Here is a 19,092-nt window from a genome sequence, read left to right as displayed (position 1 = left end):
ACACTCATCTAGAGATGGCGCTCCTAGTGGCCTGGGACTTCAACGCAGGGCAACTTTTAAATCCGTTTTACCTAATTTCTATCAGCATGTTAAATGTGCAACCAGAGGGGCAAATAAAACTCTAGACCACCTTTACTCCACACACAGAGATGCATACAAAGCTCTCCCTTGCCCTTCATTTGGCAAATCTGACCATAATTATTTCCTCCTGCTTACAAGCAAAAATTTAAGCAGGAAGCACCAGTGACTCGGTTTATGAAAAAGTGGTCAGATGAAGCAGATGCTAAACTACAAGACTGTTTTGTTAGCACGGACTGGAATATGTTCCGGGATTCTTCCGATGGCATTGAGTACACAACATCAGTCACTGGCTTCATCAAAAAGAGAATCGAGGACGTCGCCCTCAATGACTGTACGTACATACCCCAACCAGAAGCCATGGATTACATGCAACATTCACACTGAGCTAAAGGGTAGATCTGCTGCTTTCAAGGAGCTGGACTCTAACCCGGAAGCTTATAAGAAATCATGCTATGCCCTCCCACGAACCATCAAAACAGGAAAAGCGTCAATACAGGACTAAGATCGACTCGCACTATGTCGGATGTGGCAGGGCTTGCAAACCATTAGACTGCAAAGGGAAACACAGCCGAGAGCTGCCCGGTGACACAAGCCAACCAGAAAAGCTAAATAACTTCTATGCTCGCGTCGAGGCAAGTTACATTGAACATGCATGAGGGCATCAGCTGTTCCAGATGACCGTGTGATCATGCTCTCCGCAGCCGACGTGAGTAAGACCTTTTAAACAGGTCAATTTTCACAAGGCCGCAGGGCCAGACGGATTACCAGGACATGTACTCTGAGCATGCGCTGACCAACTGGCAAGTGTCTTCACTGACATTTTCAACCTCTCACTGTCTGAGTCTGTAATACCAACATGTTTCAAGCAGACCACCATAGTCCCTGTGCCCAAGAACACTAAGGTAACCTGCCTAAATGACTACTGACCTGTAGCACTCACGTCTGTAGCCATGAAGTACTTTGAAAGGCTAGTCATGGCTCACATCAACACCATTATCTCAGAAACCCTAGACCCATTTCAATTTGCATACTGCCCCAACAGCTCCACAGATGATGCAATCACTATTACACTCCACACTGCCCTTTCACACCTGGACAAAAGGAACACCTATGTGAGAATGCTATTCATTGACTATAGCTCAGCTTTCAACACCATAGTGCCCACAAAGCTCATCACTAAGATAAGGACCCTGGGACTAAACACCTTCCTCTGCAACTAGATCCTGGACTTCCTGAAGGGCTGCCCCCAGGTGGTAAGGGTAGGTGACAACCCATCTGCCACACTGATCCTCAACACGGGGGGCCCCTCCTGTAGTCCCTGTTCACTCATGACTGCGTGGCCAGGCACAACTCCAACACCATTAAGTTTGCCGATGACAGTGGTAGGCCTGATCACCGACAACGATGAGACAGCCTATAGGGAGGAGGTCAGAGATCTCACCGTGTGGTGCAAGGACAACCTCTCCCTCAACGTGATCAAGACACTAACATTTACATTTTAGTCATTTATTAGATGCTCTTATCCAGAGCGACTTACAGTAGTGAATGCATACATTTTTTCCCCCCCCTTCTCCATACTGGCCCCCCGTGGGAATCGAACCCGCAACCCTGGCGTTGCAAACACCATGCTCTACCAACTGAGCCACAGGGAAGGATAAGACAAAGATGATTGTGGACTACAGGAAAAGGACTGAGCACGCCCCCATTCTCATTGACGGGGCTGCAGTGGAGCAGGTTGAGAGCTTCAAGGTCCTTGGTGTCCACATAACCAAACTAACATGGTCTTATCACACCAAGACAGTTGTGAAGAGGGCACGACAAAACCTATTCCCCCTCAGGAGACTGAAAAGATTTGGCATGGGTCCTCAGATCCTCAAAAGGTTCTACAGTTGCATTATCGAGAGCATCCTGACGGGTTGCATCACTGCCCGGTGTGGCAACTGCTCGGCCTCTGACCGCAAGGCACTACAGTGGGTAGAGTGTATGGCCCAGTACATCACCGGGGCCAAGCTTCCTGCCGTCCAGGACCTCTATACCAGGCGGTGTCAGAGGAAGGCCCTAAAAATTGTCAGACTCCAGCCACTTTAGTCAGACTGTTCTCTCTGCTACCGCACGGCAAGCGGTACCGGAGCGTCAAGTCTAGGTCCAGGAGGCTTCTAAACAGCTTCTACCCCCAAGCCATTAGACTCCTGAAGAGCTAATCAAATGGCTACCCAGACTATTTGTATTGTCCCCCTCCCTCTTCTACGCTGCTGCTGCTACTCTGTTTATTATCTATGTATAGTCACTTTAATAATGTACATATTACCTTGACACTGGTGCCCCCGCACATTGACTTTGTACCGGTACCCCTTGTATATAGCCCCGCTATTGTTATTTACTGTTGCTCTTTAATTATTAGTTATTCTTCTCTTTTTTTTTATGTTTTTTTTTTTAGGTATTTTCTTAACTGCATTGTTTAACCTCTATGGGCTAGGTGGGACGCTTGCATCCCACCTACTCAACAGCCAGTGTAATCCAGTGGCGCGTTATTCAAATTCCTCAAAAATGCAAAAACTTCAATTTTTCAAACATATGACTATTTTACACCATTTTAAAAATAAGACTCTTGTTAATCTAACCACACTGTCCGATTTCAAAAAGGCTTTACAACGAAAACAAAACATTAGATTATGTCAGCAGAGTACCCAGCCAGAAATAATCAGACACCCATTTTTCAAGCTAGCATATAAAGTCACACAAACCCAAACCACAGCTAAATGTAGCACTAACCTTTGATCTTCATCAGATGACAACCCTAGGACATTATGTTATACAATACATGCATGTTTTGTTCAATCAAGTTCATATTTATATCAAAAAACAGCTTTTTACATTAGCATGTGACTAGCATTACCACCGAACACTGCCGGTGAATTTACTAAATTACTCACGATAAACGTTCACAAAAAGCATAACAATTATTTTAAGAATTATAGATACAGAACTCCTCTATGCACTCGATATGTCCGATTTTAAAATAGCTTTTCGGTGAAAGCACATTTTGCAATATTCTCAGTAGATAGCCCGGCATCACAGGGCTAACTATTTAGACACCCAGCAAGTTTAGCACTCATCAAAGTCAGATTTACTATAAGAAAAATGTTATTACCTTTGCTGTCTTCGTCAGAATGCACTCCCAGGACTTCTACTTCAATAACAAATGTTGGTTTGGTTCAATATAATCCATAGTTATATCCAAACAGCGGCGTTTTGTTCGTGCGTTCAAGACACTATCCGAAAGGGTAAATAAGGGTGACGAGCATGGCGCAATTCGTGACAAAAAAATTCTAAATATTCCATTACTGTACTTCGAAGCATGTCAACCGCTGTTTAAAATCAATTTTTATGCCATTTTTCTCATAAAAAAGCGATAATATTCCGACCGGGAATCTGCATTTAGGTAAACAGACGAAAGAAAATAAAGCATTCGGTCGACTCGGGCACGCGCCTAAGCCCATAGTACTCTGATCGGCCACTTGCCAAAAGCGATAATGTGTTTCAGCCAGAGGCTGCCTCGATATCGTTCAGCTTTTTCCCGGGCTCTGAGAGCCTATGGGAGCCGTAGGAAGTGTCACGTTATTGCAAAGATCCTCAGTCTTCAATTAAAAAGAGCCAAGATGAAACACAATTTGTCAGACAGGCCACTTCCTGCATGGAATCTTCTCAGGTTTTGGCCTGCCATTTGAGTTGTGTTATACTCACAGACACCATTCAAACAGTTTTAGAAACTTTAGGGTGTTTTCTATCCAAAGCCAATAATTATATGCATATTCTAGTTACTGGGCAGGAGTAGTAACCAGATTAAATCAGGTACGTTTTTTTATCTGGCCGTGTCAATACTGCCCCCTAGCCCTAACAGGTTAAGGGTTTGTAAGTAAGCATTTCACTGTAAGGTCTACACCTGTTGTGTTCAGCGCATGTGACAAAATTTGATTTGAAATAAGGCATTTGTTTAATTTTTATACATTTTCTAATTTTTTGCTTTGTCATTGAGGGGAAAATATATTTCATCCATTTTACAATAAGGGAAAAAGTCAAGGGGTCTGAATACTTCCCAGAATGCACTGTACACGCAGGCAGGCACACATTACACACAGCAGTTGAACTGTGGGAATGACTCCCAGGACTTGTTGGGTGGTATGGCCACTTGCATGTCAGTCACACATTGATGGCGCAATAGGTGTGTGTGTGTGGGGGGGGTGAACTTAAGGGAAGTGGGTTGAGTAAGACTGAGTGTGTGGGAAAGAGTTACTAACCCGACAATTTTTGGATCCTAAGGAGAGTGGTGAAACTACAGCAGCAGGAGTAGCTCAGGAAGAAAATGGTGTTTCAAACTGTTGTAATTCTGATTTGAGGATGGATATTTTTGCAAGAGACCCATTGCTGTTGAAACTCCAGAGATGAACCTACAGAGGAAGGTTAAAGCTTGTGCTAACAGTCTGTCTTGGCTTACCAGTGAGACTGAGAGACTAGTGCTCATTGTTGATGATCCAGCAAACTTCACAAATTCCAGGCCAATCTCAATTTTGCTGGTCATCTAAAAAATGTTAAAAGCATATAACAGATGAATCTAATACCTTAACAAGGAAAGTCAGTTATATGAACTTCAGTATGGTTTCAGAAATCTCACCCTACCTACATGGCTGTTACTTAATTGGTGAAATACATACGGCAAATGATTGCGAAGATCATAGATTAGGTCTTTTTTTTTCTTAAGCATTCGATACTGTTGATCATAATAGTTTTAATAAAAAATTTGAAACTGAGGAGTATTTGTCTGAAATCCAGCCCTTGTGGGGGAAAAACTCATTCTGATTGGCTGGGCCTGAGAGGGCATAGGCCCACCCACTGGGGAGCCAGGCCCAGCCAATCAGAATGAGTTTTTCCCCACAAGGGCATTATTACAGACAAATACTCCAGTTTCATCAGCTGTCCGGGTGGCTGATCTCAGATGCTCACGCAGGTGAAGAAGTCAGTTGTGGAGGTCCTGGGCTGGAGTGGTTACACGTGGTCTGCGGTTGTGAGGCCGGTTGGACGTACTGCCAAATGTTCTAAAATGACGGAGGCGGCTTATGTTAGAGAAATGAACATTCAATTATCTGGCAACCGCTCTGGTGGACATTCCTGCAGTCAGCATGCCAATTGCGCTCTCCTTCAAAACTTGAGACATCTGTGGCATTGTGTTGTGAAAACACTGCACATTTTAGTGTCCTTCTATTGTCCCCAGCACAAGGTGCACATATATCATGCTGTTTTATTCAGCTTCTTGATAATCCATCCACCTGACAGGTATGGCATATCTTGTCAAAGGAGAAATGCTCACTAACAGGGATATAATCAAATTTGGGCACAACATTTTAGAGAAATAACGTTTTTGGCGCGTATGGAACATTTCTGGGATCTTTTTTATTTCAGCTCATGAAACAGGACAAACACTTAACTAGTTTTTTATATTTTTGTTTAGTATATGTGTTTTACTCTCACAAAGATTTAATTTACCTCAGTTCATCAACATATGTAATTTCTCAGTGGTTTAAAATGAACATTGTCACTGACTGTTATTATTTGGTCCAAAGAAAATAGAATCCAGATTATATAGGGGTCGATATTGATGATATATCTGTAGATCATGCCTGTACGCTTTCTTGGTGTTCTGATTTGATGATGAATTGTCATGGAAACAATAACCTCTAAGATCACCAAAAATATGAGGATACTGGGCAAGATTAGGTATCTCCTGAACAGAAGTGCTGCGCTCTCTATTACATGATGATCGTCCCATTCATCAGTTACTGTAACATTATATGGGCCCGCACATACCATACCACTATCAATCTCCCTGCAGAAACGCTCTGTAAGAAGAATATCATCTGACCATTCCTCAGACTGTTCAGCACCTCTTTAAAAAAAAAAAAATGTAAAAAAGGACTCCTGAATATTTATCAAATTTAAGTTGCTCAATGTGTTTACGGTACTTTAAATGACTTATTATCCTCTTGAATTCCATAACATGTTCAAGTTATGGAATTCAAGAGCAACCAATTCCGAATTACCGATAAAAGCCCCATGATCTGGAATGCATTCCTGTCTGATTTTGCTAAGCTATCCTTGTCACAAGTTTTAAAAACTTGTTAGGCACCTATTGTCTATCAGTTATACACCCCCAGTAGCTTGACTTCCTGTTTAGATTTTCTATTCCTTTATCTCTTTTGCTCTAGTTTTTATTTGAACGTTTGTTTGTCCACACTGCTAAATCGGTGTGATTTATGACCATTGGGGGGGGGGGGGTGTTGTTACTTGAAAAAGCTATTTTGTGCTTTTTTTATTTTTTTACTCCTCCTGCACATACGGTTTCTGTTTGAGCAAATAAACTAACCGGGCGGAAGGAGAGGGCTCAAGGGCTGCTTGGAAAAACCTCCAGAATAGGGAGAGGATTAGCAGAAAGCTTTAGAGTAATTTTTTTCATCCAGAGGGTGTTGAGGTCTGACAAAGCTTGGCCCTTTTAGAAGTGTCTTTTAGGTGGTAGCAGACCTGAATTCACTCTGTCCCCCTCTGTTTGAATTTGTTGCCATTTAGTTCTAGTCTTGCTTTCAATTTCCTCTAAAGCCAGAGTGATTAGTTTTGAGTGGCCCAGCTATTGTAGACTTGTTAAAACAGGCCCCTATCAAGCTGTCTGTGCTGCGGGCTTTAAATCAAAGCTATGATCCTGACAGTGTTTTGGGGACCGACTGGCGCAGCGGTCTAAGGCACTGCATTGCAGTGCTAGTGGTGTCACTACAGACCTGGGTTCAATCCTGGGCTGTATCACAACCGGCCGTGATTGGGAGTCCCATAGGGCGGTGCGCAATTGGCCCAGTGTCGTCCAGGTTAGGGGAGGGTTTGGCCGGGGTAGGCCGTCATTCTAAATAAGAATTTGTTGGTAATTGACTTGCGTAGTTAAATAAAGGTTAAATAAAAATGTGTTCTCTTGCTTTCTTTGAGTAGCAGAATGCTGCATTGAGGATTTGACTGTTGGGTTTCGGTGTGTCTGTCCCAGCATCACAGGACAGTCTCCTCTCCATGGAGTATTTGGCTTCCTCTGCTTTAAAGAAACTGGTTTCCGTCCGGGTCTCTGTCTGCTGCTAAACCAGTCTGCACTCACCACACTCCCCTGGCTGTATTGTTGAGTCTCTTCTGAATGGGACTCTATCCTGGCTAGTCCGGTAGATGGAATGTACTTTTGAGTCTTGTATTGTTGGTTTAGAATGCCCTCTGCTGGACAAATGTGAGTACTGCAGTGACTAAAGTTTTCTTACAGTCCGGACTAAAACCGTATTGCTCATCAAGGAGCATAGGCCATCAATAACTGTTCTTCATCGCATTCTGTTCTGGGAAGTTCTCTCCACCCCATGCCTGTTATCTCGGTCTCTGATTCAAGCGCCCATAGAATGATAGTCCTGATGCCTAACTAGTAGTCATTCTAACCTCGTGCCTCCCTCTTTTCCCCCAGCCCTGCGGTGTAACTGCACCAACTGTGTGAAGTCTGGTTATGAGTGTGAGACTGATGGGGCCTGCATGGCCTCCACCTCCTTCATCCAGGGGCATGAGCAGCATGTAAGGATCTGTATCGCCAGAGACAGCCTTGTGCCCCCTGGCCAACCTTTCTACTGTCTCAGTGCCGAGGGACTGCTCAACACTCACTGCTGCTACACTGACTATTGCAACCGTGTCGACCTCAAGGTCCCCTCGCGTGAGTAAAGCCCAAGTCACACCGGCTGCGTTTTGTGCATCGCATCAGAAAAGCTTCCACGTCTCCTGTCTTTTTAAAAAATGTGCACTGATTTGAAAGAACAGGGCTGGTGCAACCATTCTGCTTCTACCCCTCCAATGTTTTCATATCAGTGCACATAAGAGAGAGATGGAGGAAGCCTCCTTGGACTGTTGAGATGCACCCTTTGTTTTATTTGACTGGGAAAGATGGTAATACCCCTGCTAACACCGTGTTCTGAATTTCTCCCTTGTTCCAGTCCCGGTGAAACCAGGGGAGCTGGGCTGGGTGGGCTCTGGAGGCCCCTGGGGGCCGGTGGAGCTGGTGGCTGTGATCGCAGGGCCAGTCTTCCTGCTGTGCATGCTGCTGCTGGTGGGATTATTCCTCTTCCAGCATCACCAGAGGACCTACAGGTGAGTTTCTGGTCCCAGGTAGTACCATCTCCTGAGTACGCCCTACAGATGGGACGGCAGGGCTGTGTGTATTTGGGGGGGGTGAGAAGATACAATTTTAGTTTCTGACAGCTGACCTTCTCTCGTACAGCCACAGACAGCGGCTGGAGGTGGAGGACCCCTCCTGTGAACACCTCTACCTGGCCAAGGACAAGACCCTGCAGGATCTCATCTATGACATGTCCACCTCTGGGTCTGGTTCTGGTGAGTAGACTGAGCCTACACCGCTGGAAGTAAAGTTCTATACACAGAACCGCCCTGAACTCTACTCTCGCCTGCGAACAGAGGTCCGCTTACACTGGGGATTCATTCAATGTTTAGAATATTCTTTAGCCATGTCTGTATGTAACACCAATAGATGCATATGTGTACACTTACAAGTTTAGTATAAGTTAGTGTTTAGGTGAAAGCCCAATGGTATCAGTGGTCCTTTCTGCTTCCTCCTGCAGGCCTGCCCCTGTTCGTGCAGCGTACGGTGGCCCGGACCATCGTTCTGCAGGACATCATAGGGAAGGGCCGCTTCGGGGAGGTGTGGCGGGGGAAGTGGCGCGGGGGAGACGTGGCGGTGAAGATCTTCTCGTCCAGAGAGGAGCGCTCGTGGTTCAGAGAGGCTGAGATCTACCAGACCATCATGCTGCGACACGAGAACATCCTGGGATTCATCGCCGCCGACAATAAAGGTGAGCGTTCTGTCGCTGTTCTACTACAGCACCACACAGAGAACCGTGTACACACACACCACTTACAACACAGACATTCATGTTAAGTGAAGATATCCCTGGTGTTATGTAGGTGAATTTTATCAACGTGCCGTTGTTGACTCAACAGTTTCTTTTTTATTGACCGTAGAATTATCCTCTCTCCGTCTTTCTGTGCATCTTTCATGTGCTCCCTTTCTCTTTCTCTCAGATAACGGCACATGGACCCAGTTGTGGCTGGTCTCAGACTACCACGAGTACGGTTCTCTGTTTGACTACCTGAACTACTATTCTGTGACTATAGAGGGCATGATCAAGCTGGCCCTGTCTGCCGCCAGCGGCCTGGCTCACCTGCATATGGAGATACTGGGCACGCAGGGTAAGCACAGCGGCGAGATGAATAAGGACCATACCGTGCATTCGGAAAGTATTCAGACCCCCTTCTCTATTTCCACATTTTGTTACATTAGACTTATTCTAAAATTGCTTAAATGTTGTTTTTTTTTTTTACCCTCAATCTACATACAATACCGTATAATGACAAAGCAAAAACAGGTTTTTAGAAATGTTTGCTAATTTATTAAAGAGAAACCTGAAATACCTTATTTACATAAGTATTTAGACCCTTTGTTATGAGACTTGAAATTCAGCTCAGGTGCATCCTGCTTCCATTGATCATCCTTGATGTTTCTACAACTGGATTGGATTCCACCTGTGGTAAATTCAATTGATTGGACATGATTTGGAATGGCACACACCAGTCTATATAAGGTCCCTCAGTAGACAGTGCACGTCAGAGCAATAACCAAGCCATGAGGTCGAAGGAGTTGTCTGTAGATCTCCGAGACAGGATTGTGTGGAGGCACAGATCTGGGGAAGGGTACTAAAACATTCCTGCGGTATTGAAGGTCCCCAAGAACACAGCAGCCTCCATCATTCTTAAATGGAAGAAGTTTTGAACCACCAAGACTCTTCCTAGAGCTGGCTGTCCGGCCAAACTGAGCAATCTGATGAGAACGGCCTTGATCAGGGAGTTGACCAAGAACCCGATGGTCACTCTGACAGAGCACCAGAGTTCCTCTGTGGCGATGGGAGGACCTTCCAGAAGGACAACCATCTGCAGCACTCCACCAATAAGACCTTAACGGTAGTGGCCAGACAAAAGCCACTCTTCAGTAAAAGGCACATGACAACCCGCTTGGAGTTTGCCTAAAGTACTTTCAGACCATGAGAAACAAGGTTCTTTGGCCTAAATGTCAAGCGTCATGTCAGAAGGAAACCAGGCACTGCTCATCACCTGGCCATTACCATCCCTACGTGGAAGCATGGTGGTGGCAGCATCATGCTGTGGGGATGTTTTTCAGCGGCAGGGACTGGGAGACTGGTCAGGATCGAGGGAAAGATGAATGGCGCAAAGTACAGAGATCCTTGATGAAAACCTGCTCAGGACCTCAGACTGGGGAGAAGGTTAACCTTCCGACAGGACAATGACCCTAAGCACACAGCCAAAACAACACACGATTGGCTTTGGGACAAGTCTCTGAATGTCCTTGAGTGGCCCAGCCAGAACCCGGACTTGAACCCGATCGAACATCTCTGGAGAGACCTGAAAATAGCTGTGCAGCGACGCTCCCATCCAACCTGACAGAGATTGAGAGGATCTGCAAAGAAGAATGGAACAAACTCCACAAATACAGGTGTGCCAAGCTTGTAGCGTCATACCCAAGAAGACTAGAGGCTGTAATCACTGCCGAAGGTGCTTCAAAGTACTGAGTAAAGGGTCTGACAACTTTATGTAAATATGATATTTCAGTTTTTGAAAACATTTCTAAAAATCTGTTTTTGCTTTGTCATTGTGTAGATTGATGGGGGGGGGGACCTATTTAATCCATTTTAGAATAAGGCTGTAACAAAATGCGGAAAAAGTTAAGGGGTCTGTATACTTTCCAAATGCACTGTATGTGTTAAAACACATTCCTAATTAGCCAGGGGGGTTATACAACAAAGCAGGATCACTCCCATCACTTTACATGTTACACCCCTCACAACGGCCTTTGTTAGCACTCATTGCTCTGCCTATAAATTACAATTTTTATAGGATCCCCATTAGCTGACTCCATGATGACAGCTAATCTTCCTGGGGTCCGACACACAACTAAAAAAACATTACAGACAAAAGACTTTACAGCTAGTATACAAACGTTTAACGAATAGACAGTTGATGACCTGGTTCAAATGTTAACCTGGTTTAAATATTGTCGTGTGCTCCTGTGCTCCTTCCATTCCAGTCTTCCAACTCAGTGTTTCCTCCCCTCTAGGTAAGCCTGGCATCGCCCACCGTGATCTGAAGTCTAAGAATATTCTGGTGAAGAAGAATGGCATGTGTGCCATCGCTGACCTGGGGTTGGCAGTACGCCATGAGTCCATCACTGATACTATAGACATCGCCCCTAACCAGCGTGTTGGCACCAAGAGGTACTGACCCGACTAGCTGCCATGTCTATTCATTCAATTCAGGACAAGAACATTGAAAAAAATATATATAGTTGAAGGACACTTTTCAATCATGGAATATTTTTGTTCAATTCATCTCCTGAATTTGGTGGATTTTGATACCGTATCTCAGTGATATGCTGGTACACAAAACATCCTTTCCTTTAGTGGAAACCTGTTTGTCTCTCTGACTCCCAGGTATATGGCTCCAGAGGTCCTGGAAGAGACCATCAACATGAAACACTTTGACTCGTTTAAGTGCGCTGATATCTATGCCCTGGGGCTGGTGTACTGGGAGATAGCGCGCCGCTGCAACACTGGAAGTAAGACACGGACTGGGTACCTTGCAGATAATCCGATCTCACAATGCCTGGGGGAAGTGCTTCAGCTCATTTTGGCCACACGAGTAGTTACTTAGGCTACTTGGGCATTTGTAAATGAGTGATTCTGTGCAGTCTGACTGCAATGTAGTTTAATTGAAACACACTTTCACTTGTCAAGAACCACATTAACATTACTATGAAATAGCAGTCTTCATAGATGTCAGCATGTGACTGACCAGGCTCTCCCTCTGTTCTGCCCCCCCCCCCAGGTATCCACGAGGATTACCAGCTGCCCTACTTTGACCTGGTGCCCTCTGACCCCTCCATAGATGAGATGAGGAAGGTGGTGTGTGACCAGAGGCTGAGGCCTAACGTGCCCAACTGGTGGCAGAGCTACGAGGTAATGAGCGAGAACAAATACGCACAAAAAACCTCAGACCTGCTGGACAGAAACATTGCATTTGTTTACTTTCTAGACAGAAACATTGCATTTGTTTTCTAAGTTATTAGTGATTGACTGCATTTTAAATGTAAATATGGTGTAAAGATATTTTTTATTGTACTTTATTCATTTGACATTTCCTTTTCACCCTGTGGGACTAGTGGAAAGATAAGGTTGGTTGATTTGTGTGTTGACCGACTCTAACCTCCCCCTCTCTCATCCTCCAGTCTCTGCGTGTGATGGGTAAGATCATGAGGGAGTGCTGGTACTCTAACGGAGCGGCCCGCCTCACGGCTCTACGCATCAAGAAGACCCTCTCTCAGCTCAGTGTCGAGGAGGACATCAAGATGTAAGAGAAGATTGGGACGGACGGACGGCAGAGCCACGTGGCTCGCTGGAGACGCACAACGATAGGCATAGGCTGTATATCAAATGGCGCCCTATTCCCTATCTAGTGCACTACTTTTTGACCAGGGCTCATGGAAAATAACACGGAAAGGACTGAGACTAAATCCTGCCAGTTTAAAGCCCCACTCCCAAATTGTGACAAGGCCTACCTCACCTTATTAGCCAAAACTACTGAGAATCTCCCCTGTGCCCCTCTTCTTTCTCCCTCCTTCACTATGGCCTTCTTCCACTGGTTATCCTAACCTTCTCTCCTCCACCCACTCTTATGGGCCACCACACTACATGATACTACCATTATTATCCCCACCAACCTCCCTGTTCAGTTTTACTTTGTGCTCCGAGGCAGTAATTATTACTATTGTACAGTGACAGGAATATAGTTTGTAATATTTTTTATTTTATTTTTTTCTTGCCACAAGACTAGCTACGTCCTGAAAACTCATATTCATGTGGTTTCATGTCCACATTTTTAAGTAAAAAAATGTGCTATGAGTTTGTTTTCATGGCAACATGTTGCTTTTGGGAGAATGTGGGAGAGTAGCAGACGACGCGCTTGTCGTCACCCAATCATCTGTACAGGATGAAATCAACCATATTAGGCAGGAAAGTCACTTCTATGGACATGTCACAATATACACTGAACGAAAATATAAATGCAACATGTAAAGTGTTGATCCCATGTTTCATGGGCTGAAATAAAAGATCCCAGAAATGTTCCATACGCACAAAAAGCTTGTTTTTCTCAAATGTTGTGCACTAATTTGTCTACATCCCTGTTAGTGAGCATTTCTCCTTTGCCAAGATAATCCATCCACCTGACAGGTGTGGCATATCAAGAAGCTGATTAAACGGCATGATCATTACACATGTTCACCTTGTGCTGGGGACAATAAAAGGCCACTAAAATGTGCAGTTTTGTCACACAACACGACACCACAGATGTCTCAAGTTTTGAGGGAGCATGCAATTGGCATGCTGACTGCAGGAATGTCCACCTGAGCATTTGCCAGAGAATGTATGTTCTCTACCATAAGCTGCCTCCCATGTTGTTTTAGAGAATTTGGCAGTAGGTCCAACTGGCATCACAACCACAGACCATGTGTAACCACGCCAGCCCAGACCCTTTACACTCACCTGTGGGAGTGTCTGAGATTAGCCACCCAGACAGCTGATGAAACTGTGGGTTTGCACAACCTGATTTTCTGCACAAATTGTCTGGTAAACTCCTCTGCGTGCTTGTCATCACCAGGGTCTTGACCTCACTACAGGTCGACGTCGTAACTGACTTCACGCTGGGAAAGTGTGCTTTTCGCAGATGAATCCCGGTTTCATCTGTACTGGGCAGATGTCTTACAGCGTGTATGGCGTCATGTGGGCGAGCGGTTTGCTGATGTCAACATTGTGAACAGATCCATAGCGAGGATATGGTCAAGCATAAGCTATGCGCAACGAACACAATTGGATTTTATTGATGTCAATTTGAATGCACAGACGTACTGTGATGAGATCCTGTGGCCCATTGTCGTGCCATTCATCCACCGCCATCACGTTTCGGCATGGTAGTGCACGGCCCCATGTCGAAGGATCTGTACACAGTTGAAAATGTCCCAGTTCTTCCATGGCCTGCATACTCACCAGACATGTCACCCATTGAACATGTTTGGGATGCTCGACGTGTACAACAGCGTGTTCCCGCCAATACCCAGCAATTTCGCACAGCCATTGAAGAGTGGGATAACATTCCACAGGCTACAATCAACAGCCTGATCAACTCTGTGAAGATGTCGTGCTGCATGAGGGAAATTGTGTGCCTCACACTGACTGGTTTTCTGATCCACGCCCCTACCTTAAAAAAGGTATCTGACCAACAGATACATATCTGTATTCCCAGTCATGTGAAATCCATAGATTAGGGCCTAATGAATTTATTTCAACTGACTGATGTCCTAACTCAGTAAAATCTTAGAAATTGTTGCATGTTGCGTTTTTTTATATTTTTCTTCAGTGTACATCAGCAGAGTAGACTACAGCCATTCCTATACAGCTTTCAGAAGCTTGGAATAGCTTGTAGTTGATTGAACAACATTTCACATTAGTAATTTAAGACTTGTCAAGCATTAAACAGACAGGTTGCATTCTGCTACTTGAATACCTCACGCCTGCTTGAATGTGACTCCTACATGTATCACATTTTGAGATTTGGTCCAGTTTTATGTTTTGAAATGTGGCAGGGATGTTTTTTTGGAATGGTTTTATTTATTTTATTAGATATTTTTGATGAATACACTTGAGATTTGATGTGATTTAAGAAGCCAGTCAAAGATGTTGAGTGATCGATCTGTAGACTATTTTTAATTCAGTCCAACATGTAGGTAGGGAGCGTTTTGGATCTAGACGATCCAGTACTGCTTACCGTGCGGTAGCAGAGAGAACAGTAGGACTCGGGTGACCAGTATGTGAGGCATAAACGATGGTAATGAAAACTGTTTTACTATAGACACTACTGATGGATACATTGTGATTTGTATACAAAACATAGGCATCTCTTTTTCTCTCTGTACTGTGGTCATTTTTTCAGTGACATCTTCAATGGTACTTTCAGCTGGTTTCTCGGAGATGCAGAAGTCAAAGGAGAGCTTGTCACAGAGCTCAGGAAAAATATGTTTTATTATTGGCTTTTCTTGGTTTGTTAGCCATCGATCTTCCCTTTTACACTGGGCTAGTTGATATTGTGATGTAACTATGAGCTCATCTCACCATTGTGTATTTATTTTCAGAACAATATGGTATTTTTGATCGATCAGGGCAAGAAGAACAGGCTTTGATATCTATAACTGTTATTAACACTGGAACTAGGCTCTCTGAAAAAGGATGTGTTCTGATGGCATGCAGAACAAGGGGGCTGTCTCAACACTGGGACCTCTGTCTTTACGGAGGTAAAAGATATAGAATGCAGAGGGGAAAAATGTTTTTTTTTTTCTCTCTTCTGGATTTTGGGCGTGTATACCCCAGTAAATGTATGTTGCTGCTACTGTAACATTGGCAAGGATATGACAGATGGAGTATTTGAGGGTCAATCTATCCTGGTATTTCATGAGGGCTTTGAGGAAGAGATGGTTGTCATGAGAACCAAATGTCAAATATTCCTATCCATGTTTTAGCATGGGAATTTGTTATACCATCAAATGTCCTATTCATACTGTAAACACCTCTTCAATATTTCAAACACCATGTTAAACTAATCTTTTTCAGGACTAGTTAGAAAATGTGTACATATGGTAGGTGATATACATTAAAATACAAGTTTTGTATTAGTCTGTCTTTGAGTAAGGCTTTAGCATGTTTTATTTAAATGAAAATAAGATTCCAAATTATATTTAAAATGCATTTTATTTTTCTTTAAAAGAAATAAAAGCAGAGACAAATGGATGGGGGGAGGGGGGGGCTGTATAGAAAAAAAACCTCTGTCGTCCTATGTACAATTCAAAATTATATCCATACAAAACATGCCACATACAATAAAAATTATTCATATTCCCTAAAAGTAGCTCAGCTGTACAGATGAAAAACATTTTAAAAAGTTAGGTAAAAAAAGTTCAACTTTTAGCAAGCTCTTTATTTAATTTAAGATATGCGGAGAACTTAAATTAGATATTCAAACATGGTAGGAAGAAGTTACTTAGGCTAAAATCCAGTGAGCGGCAAAATGTCTAATGGTCTTCCCTTCAAATAAACATGACAAGAAAAAAATATCACTGACTCATACTTTAGCAATATCTACCACTTAGAGAAGTACTATTGAGTGCAATTTAATCTCAGGTAAGTACGGGGTTAACTTTGAATATTTAGTCATAACATACATCAGACCAAGTAGCCTGTTTTTACAAGGTATACCAACACATTCACTTCTATAGGGATGATAAAACACCAACCATGTTTAACTAATATCCTAGCCAGGGAGAAGTTAAAGATTTTCCGTATACTAATGATCCAATTGTAACCAATCAAGGGAGAGAGCGAGAGGTTTTGGTAAAATTGACTAGTAGCATAAATTAAAAGTAAATGAACATACGTGAACAATTTGACATAAATACACAAATGCTGTGATTCCTCAAAGTTGTAATAATCTTGACAACTTTCCATTATGCATCTACAACATTCTCTTTCACTCTTGGCTTCTCATCCAAGTCATTGAAGACATCTTCACATACCTATTTTAACAAACTGTCTTTGAAAGCTTATAGCAAAAAATGCTAATAGAAAAACAGGTAAATGCAAAAACACTCCATTTTACATATATTTATATATATACACATACAGCATAATCTTTGATAAAATGATATCCAGTGGTTGATTTCTTTCATCAATTTTATTTCTCTACAATTTTAGATTTTTATTGATTAAAAAGGGGTTGGATAAAGAGTTTGTTGCCCCCCTATAGAATATATATACAGTTTGTACACTTTTGCATTTTTCTTACGTGAGGTTTTAGGTCAGGGTAGAGGGGACAAAGTAGTACAGGTGACATCGCCATGGAGACTTCAGAACGCTCCCCTTTGAAGATCTACTTTGTTATTAATTTCATTTAAAAAAAAATGCCCTTTTTTACAAGTCTTCCCCTGCCCTTGATTCAAGCCTCCAGTATAGAAGACCACAACACAGGGATCTTTAGAAACACACGTAGCTGTGGTGTGGTTAGACAGGCAGGGCCAGGCAGAGAAAGACTCACTACAGTAAAGTTTACAACAGTCCACTACATGATATAGAGAGGAAGATGCTAGATTCATGGTTGACGTCATTCGAGAAAAGAAAATATTAAAATGCAGATGGGAGTTCAAGGACTAAAAGGTGGGAAACAAATGGGATAGTAGTCTTGTCTTGCATTATTACCCACAAGCTTTCTGCTTAATGTGTGACCAGAAGGCATAAAGCAGCAAGTGTGCATTACACTTCCGTCACTCATTAGTTGAACTTGATCGTCTTGCCAAAGACTTCTTATTAAATTAGCGCAGTGATCCTGCTTCGCTTTACGTGTTGAAGCACCAATCCCTCGCTCAGTCCTCTGCAATGTAAGGTTAGATGTTACTGTGCATTCATTCAACTAAAAAGCATGATATCTAAATGCATTATAAATATGCAGAGAAGGCCAACAAAAAAGAGTAGCTACATGAAATCCAGGATGATCAGGAGTCGTCTCATGATACCTGTTAAGCTTGTGATTGATGCGATATCTTTAAAAAAAAACGATCATATAATTTATTCCGTCTGTATACATAATTAATGAGGAATAATATTGTTGGCTCATTATTGTAGAATCAGCATAGAATAGATAGAGCAAACCGGCTGCTAGTTTAAGTTTCCCTGCTTGTCCGAGAAGGCTATATTATTAGCCTAATGAAAACATTCCCACCGACCCCTTTCTTCCCCCTTTTCCACAGTAGCAGTTACAATTTTTACACAAAGTAAGCAGTCACTCCCACTAGATCAATGAGGTAGACTGGGGGTCCAACTAACCCACCTTTTATAAACTCCTTTAGTCAGTCAGGCCAATAAAACCGTTGTCTGGTGCCTCTAGAGGTCAACTTTTATAGTATCAGACATCTTTCTACTCCGTCTCCATCAGCGATACACAGTTCTTCTATACAGACTCAGAGCCACTGTCTTCAGGATTGTCTAGCTAGCCAATGACGACGGGAGAGTGTCTTTTCCTTAAGGGTTAGGTTAGGAAGAGGGGGAGTGCGGGAGAAGAAGAAGAATAGGATAGGTAAGACCCTAAAAAAAAAATGCATTAGTTTGTTCTTAGTACTTAAAATGGCTTCTTTCTTCAAAGCTCTAGGTGAGATCTGTCCTAAGAGAGTATTGATATCACATAGAATCAGAAACATTTGGTAGGTTTAGAGGATTGTATTCCAGCCATAGTTATTGAAGGGGGGAGCGGTAGGTAGGTAGAGGAAAGAGTTGCTTTTGGCAGAGGACACAGTTCATCCACAAAGAGATTGTCCCACCATTCGGCTGGATGTCAATAGAGGTGGGTTTGTTTGCGTTTAGAATCAGTAATGCTCTTCAAACCTTTGGCTACAGGTGTGAATGCAAACGTCTTCGTCTTATTGATTTGGAGGTTAGATTTCCCTCCTCGTTCGTCAGCTTACGAACAGCTTATGAACTGGGTAAGTAGTTCTAAAGACTCTATAGGCTTTGGCGCAGCAGGAGTGTTCTGTTCTGGCACCCAGGAGAAAGAAGGGACTCCCCTCTCTCTCTCCCCCTCTGTTTTTCGCTCTGTTCTTCCCCGTTCGTTTAGTTCATCCACTTTCGGCAATTCCAGGCTCCGCAGTGGCAAGGGATCTTGTGCTGATCGTCCTCAAAGTCAAACTGATAGTCGTACGTCAGCTAGGAGAAGAGAGAGAGG

The 19,092-nt window shown here is 43.2% G+C and overlaps 2 protein-coding genes across 5 annotated transcripts in view; one reads left to right on the top strand and one right to left on the bottom strand.

Moving 5' to 3' along the window:
• acvr1ba (activin A receptor type 1Ba) overlaps positions 1-16,000 on the top strand; it is a 33,846-nt gene extending 17,846 nt beyond the window's left edge. Inside the window, exons 2-10 of one of the 2 annotated variants that reach the window (XM_014135872.2) lie at positions 7,613-7,852; positions 8,130-8,283; positions 8,414-8,526; positions 8,772-9,002; positions 9,232-9,399; positions 11,339-11,495; positions 11,712-11,836; positions 12,106-12,236; positions 12,506-16,000. In XM_014135872.2, coding sequence (XP_013991347.1) covers positions 7,613-7,852; positions 8,130-8,283; positions 8,414-8,526; positions 8,772-9,002; positions 9,232-9,399; positions 11,339-11,495; positions 11,712-11,836; positions 12,106-12,236; positions 12,506-12,631 — 1,445 coding nt within the window. In that variant the 3' untranslated portion in view covers positions 12,632-16,000. Of the gene's footprint in view, positions 1-7,612; positions 7,853-8,129; positions 8,284-8,413; positions 8,527-8,771; positions 9,003-9,231; positions 9,400-11,308; positions 11,496-11,711; positions 11,837-12,105; positions 12,237-12,505 lie in introns of both variants that reach the window. The other variant, XM_014135871.2, reaches the window with a different exon arrangement.
• Positions 16,001-16,057: 57 nt separating this feature from the next.
• kmt2d (lysine (K)-specific methyltransferase 2D) overlaps positions 16,058-19,092 on the bottom strand; it is a 42,450-nt gene continuing 39,415 nt past the window's right edge. For all 3 annotated transcript variants that reach the window (XM_014135873.2, XM_014135876.2, XM_014135875.2), the window contains exon 50: positions 16,058-19,073. In XM_014135873.2, the coding sequence (XP_013991348.2) occupies positions 18,981-19,073 (93 nt within the window). In that variant the 3' untranslated portion in view covers positions 16,058-18,980. The remainder of the gene's footprint in view (positions 19,074-19,092) is intronic.

This window comes from Salmo salar, chromosome ssa13 (genome assembly GCF_905237065.1).
Source record: "Salmo salar chromosome ssa13, Ssal_v3.1, whole genome shotgun sequence".
Classification (NCBI taxonomy): domain Eukaryota; kingdom Metazoa; phylum Chordata; class Actinopteri; order Salmoniformes; family Salmonidae; genus Salmo; species Salmo salar.
The sequence above is the reverse complement of the archived record's forward strand: the minus strand, read 5'-3'. Positions and strand labels throughout refer to the sequence as shown.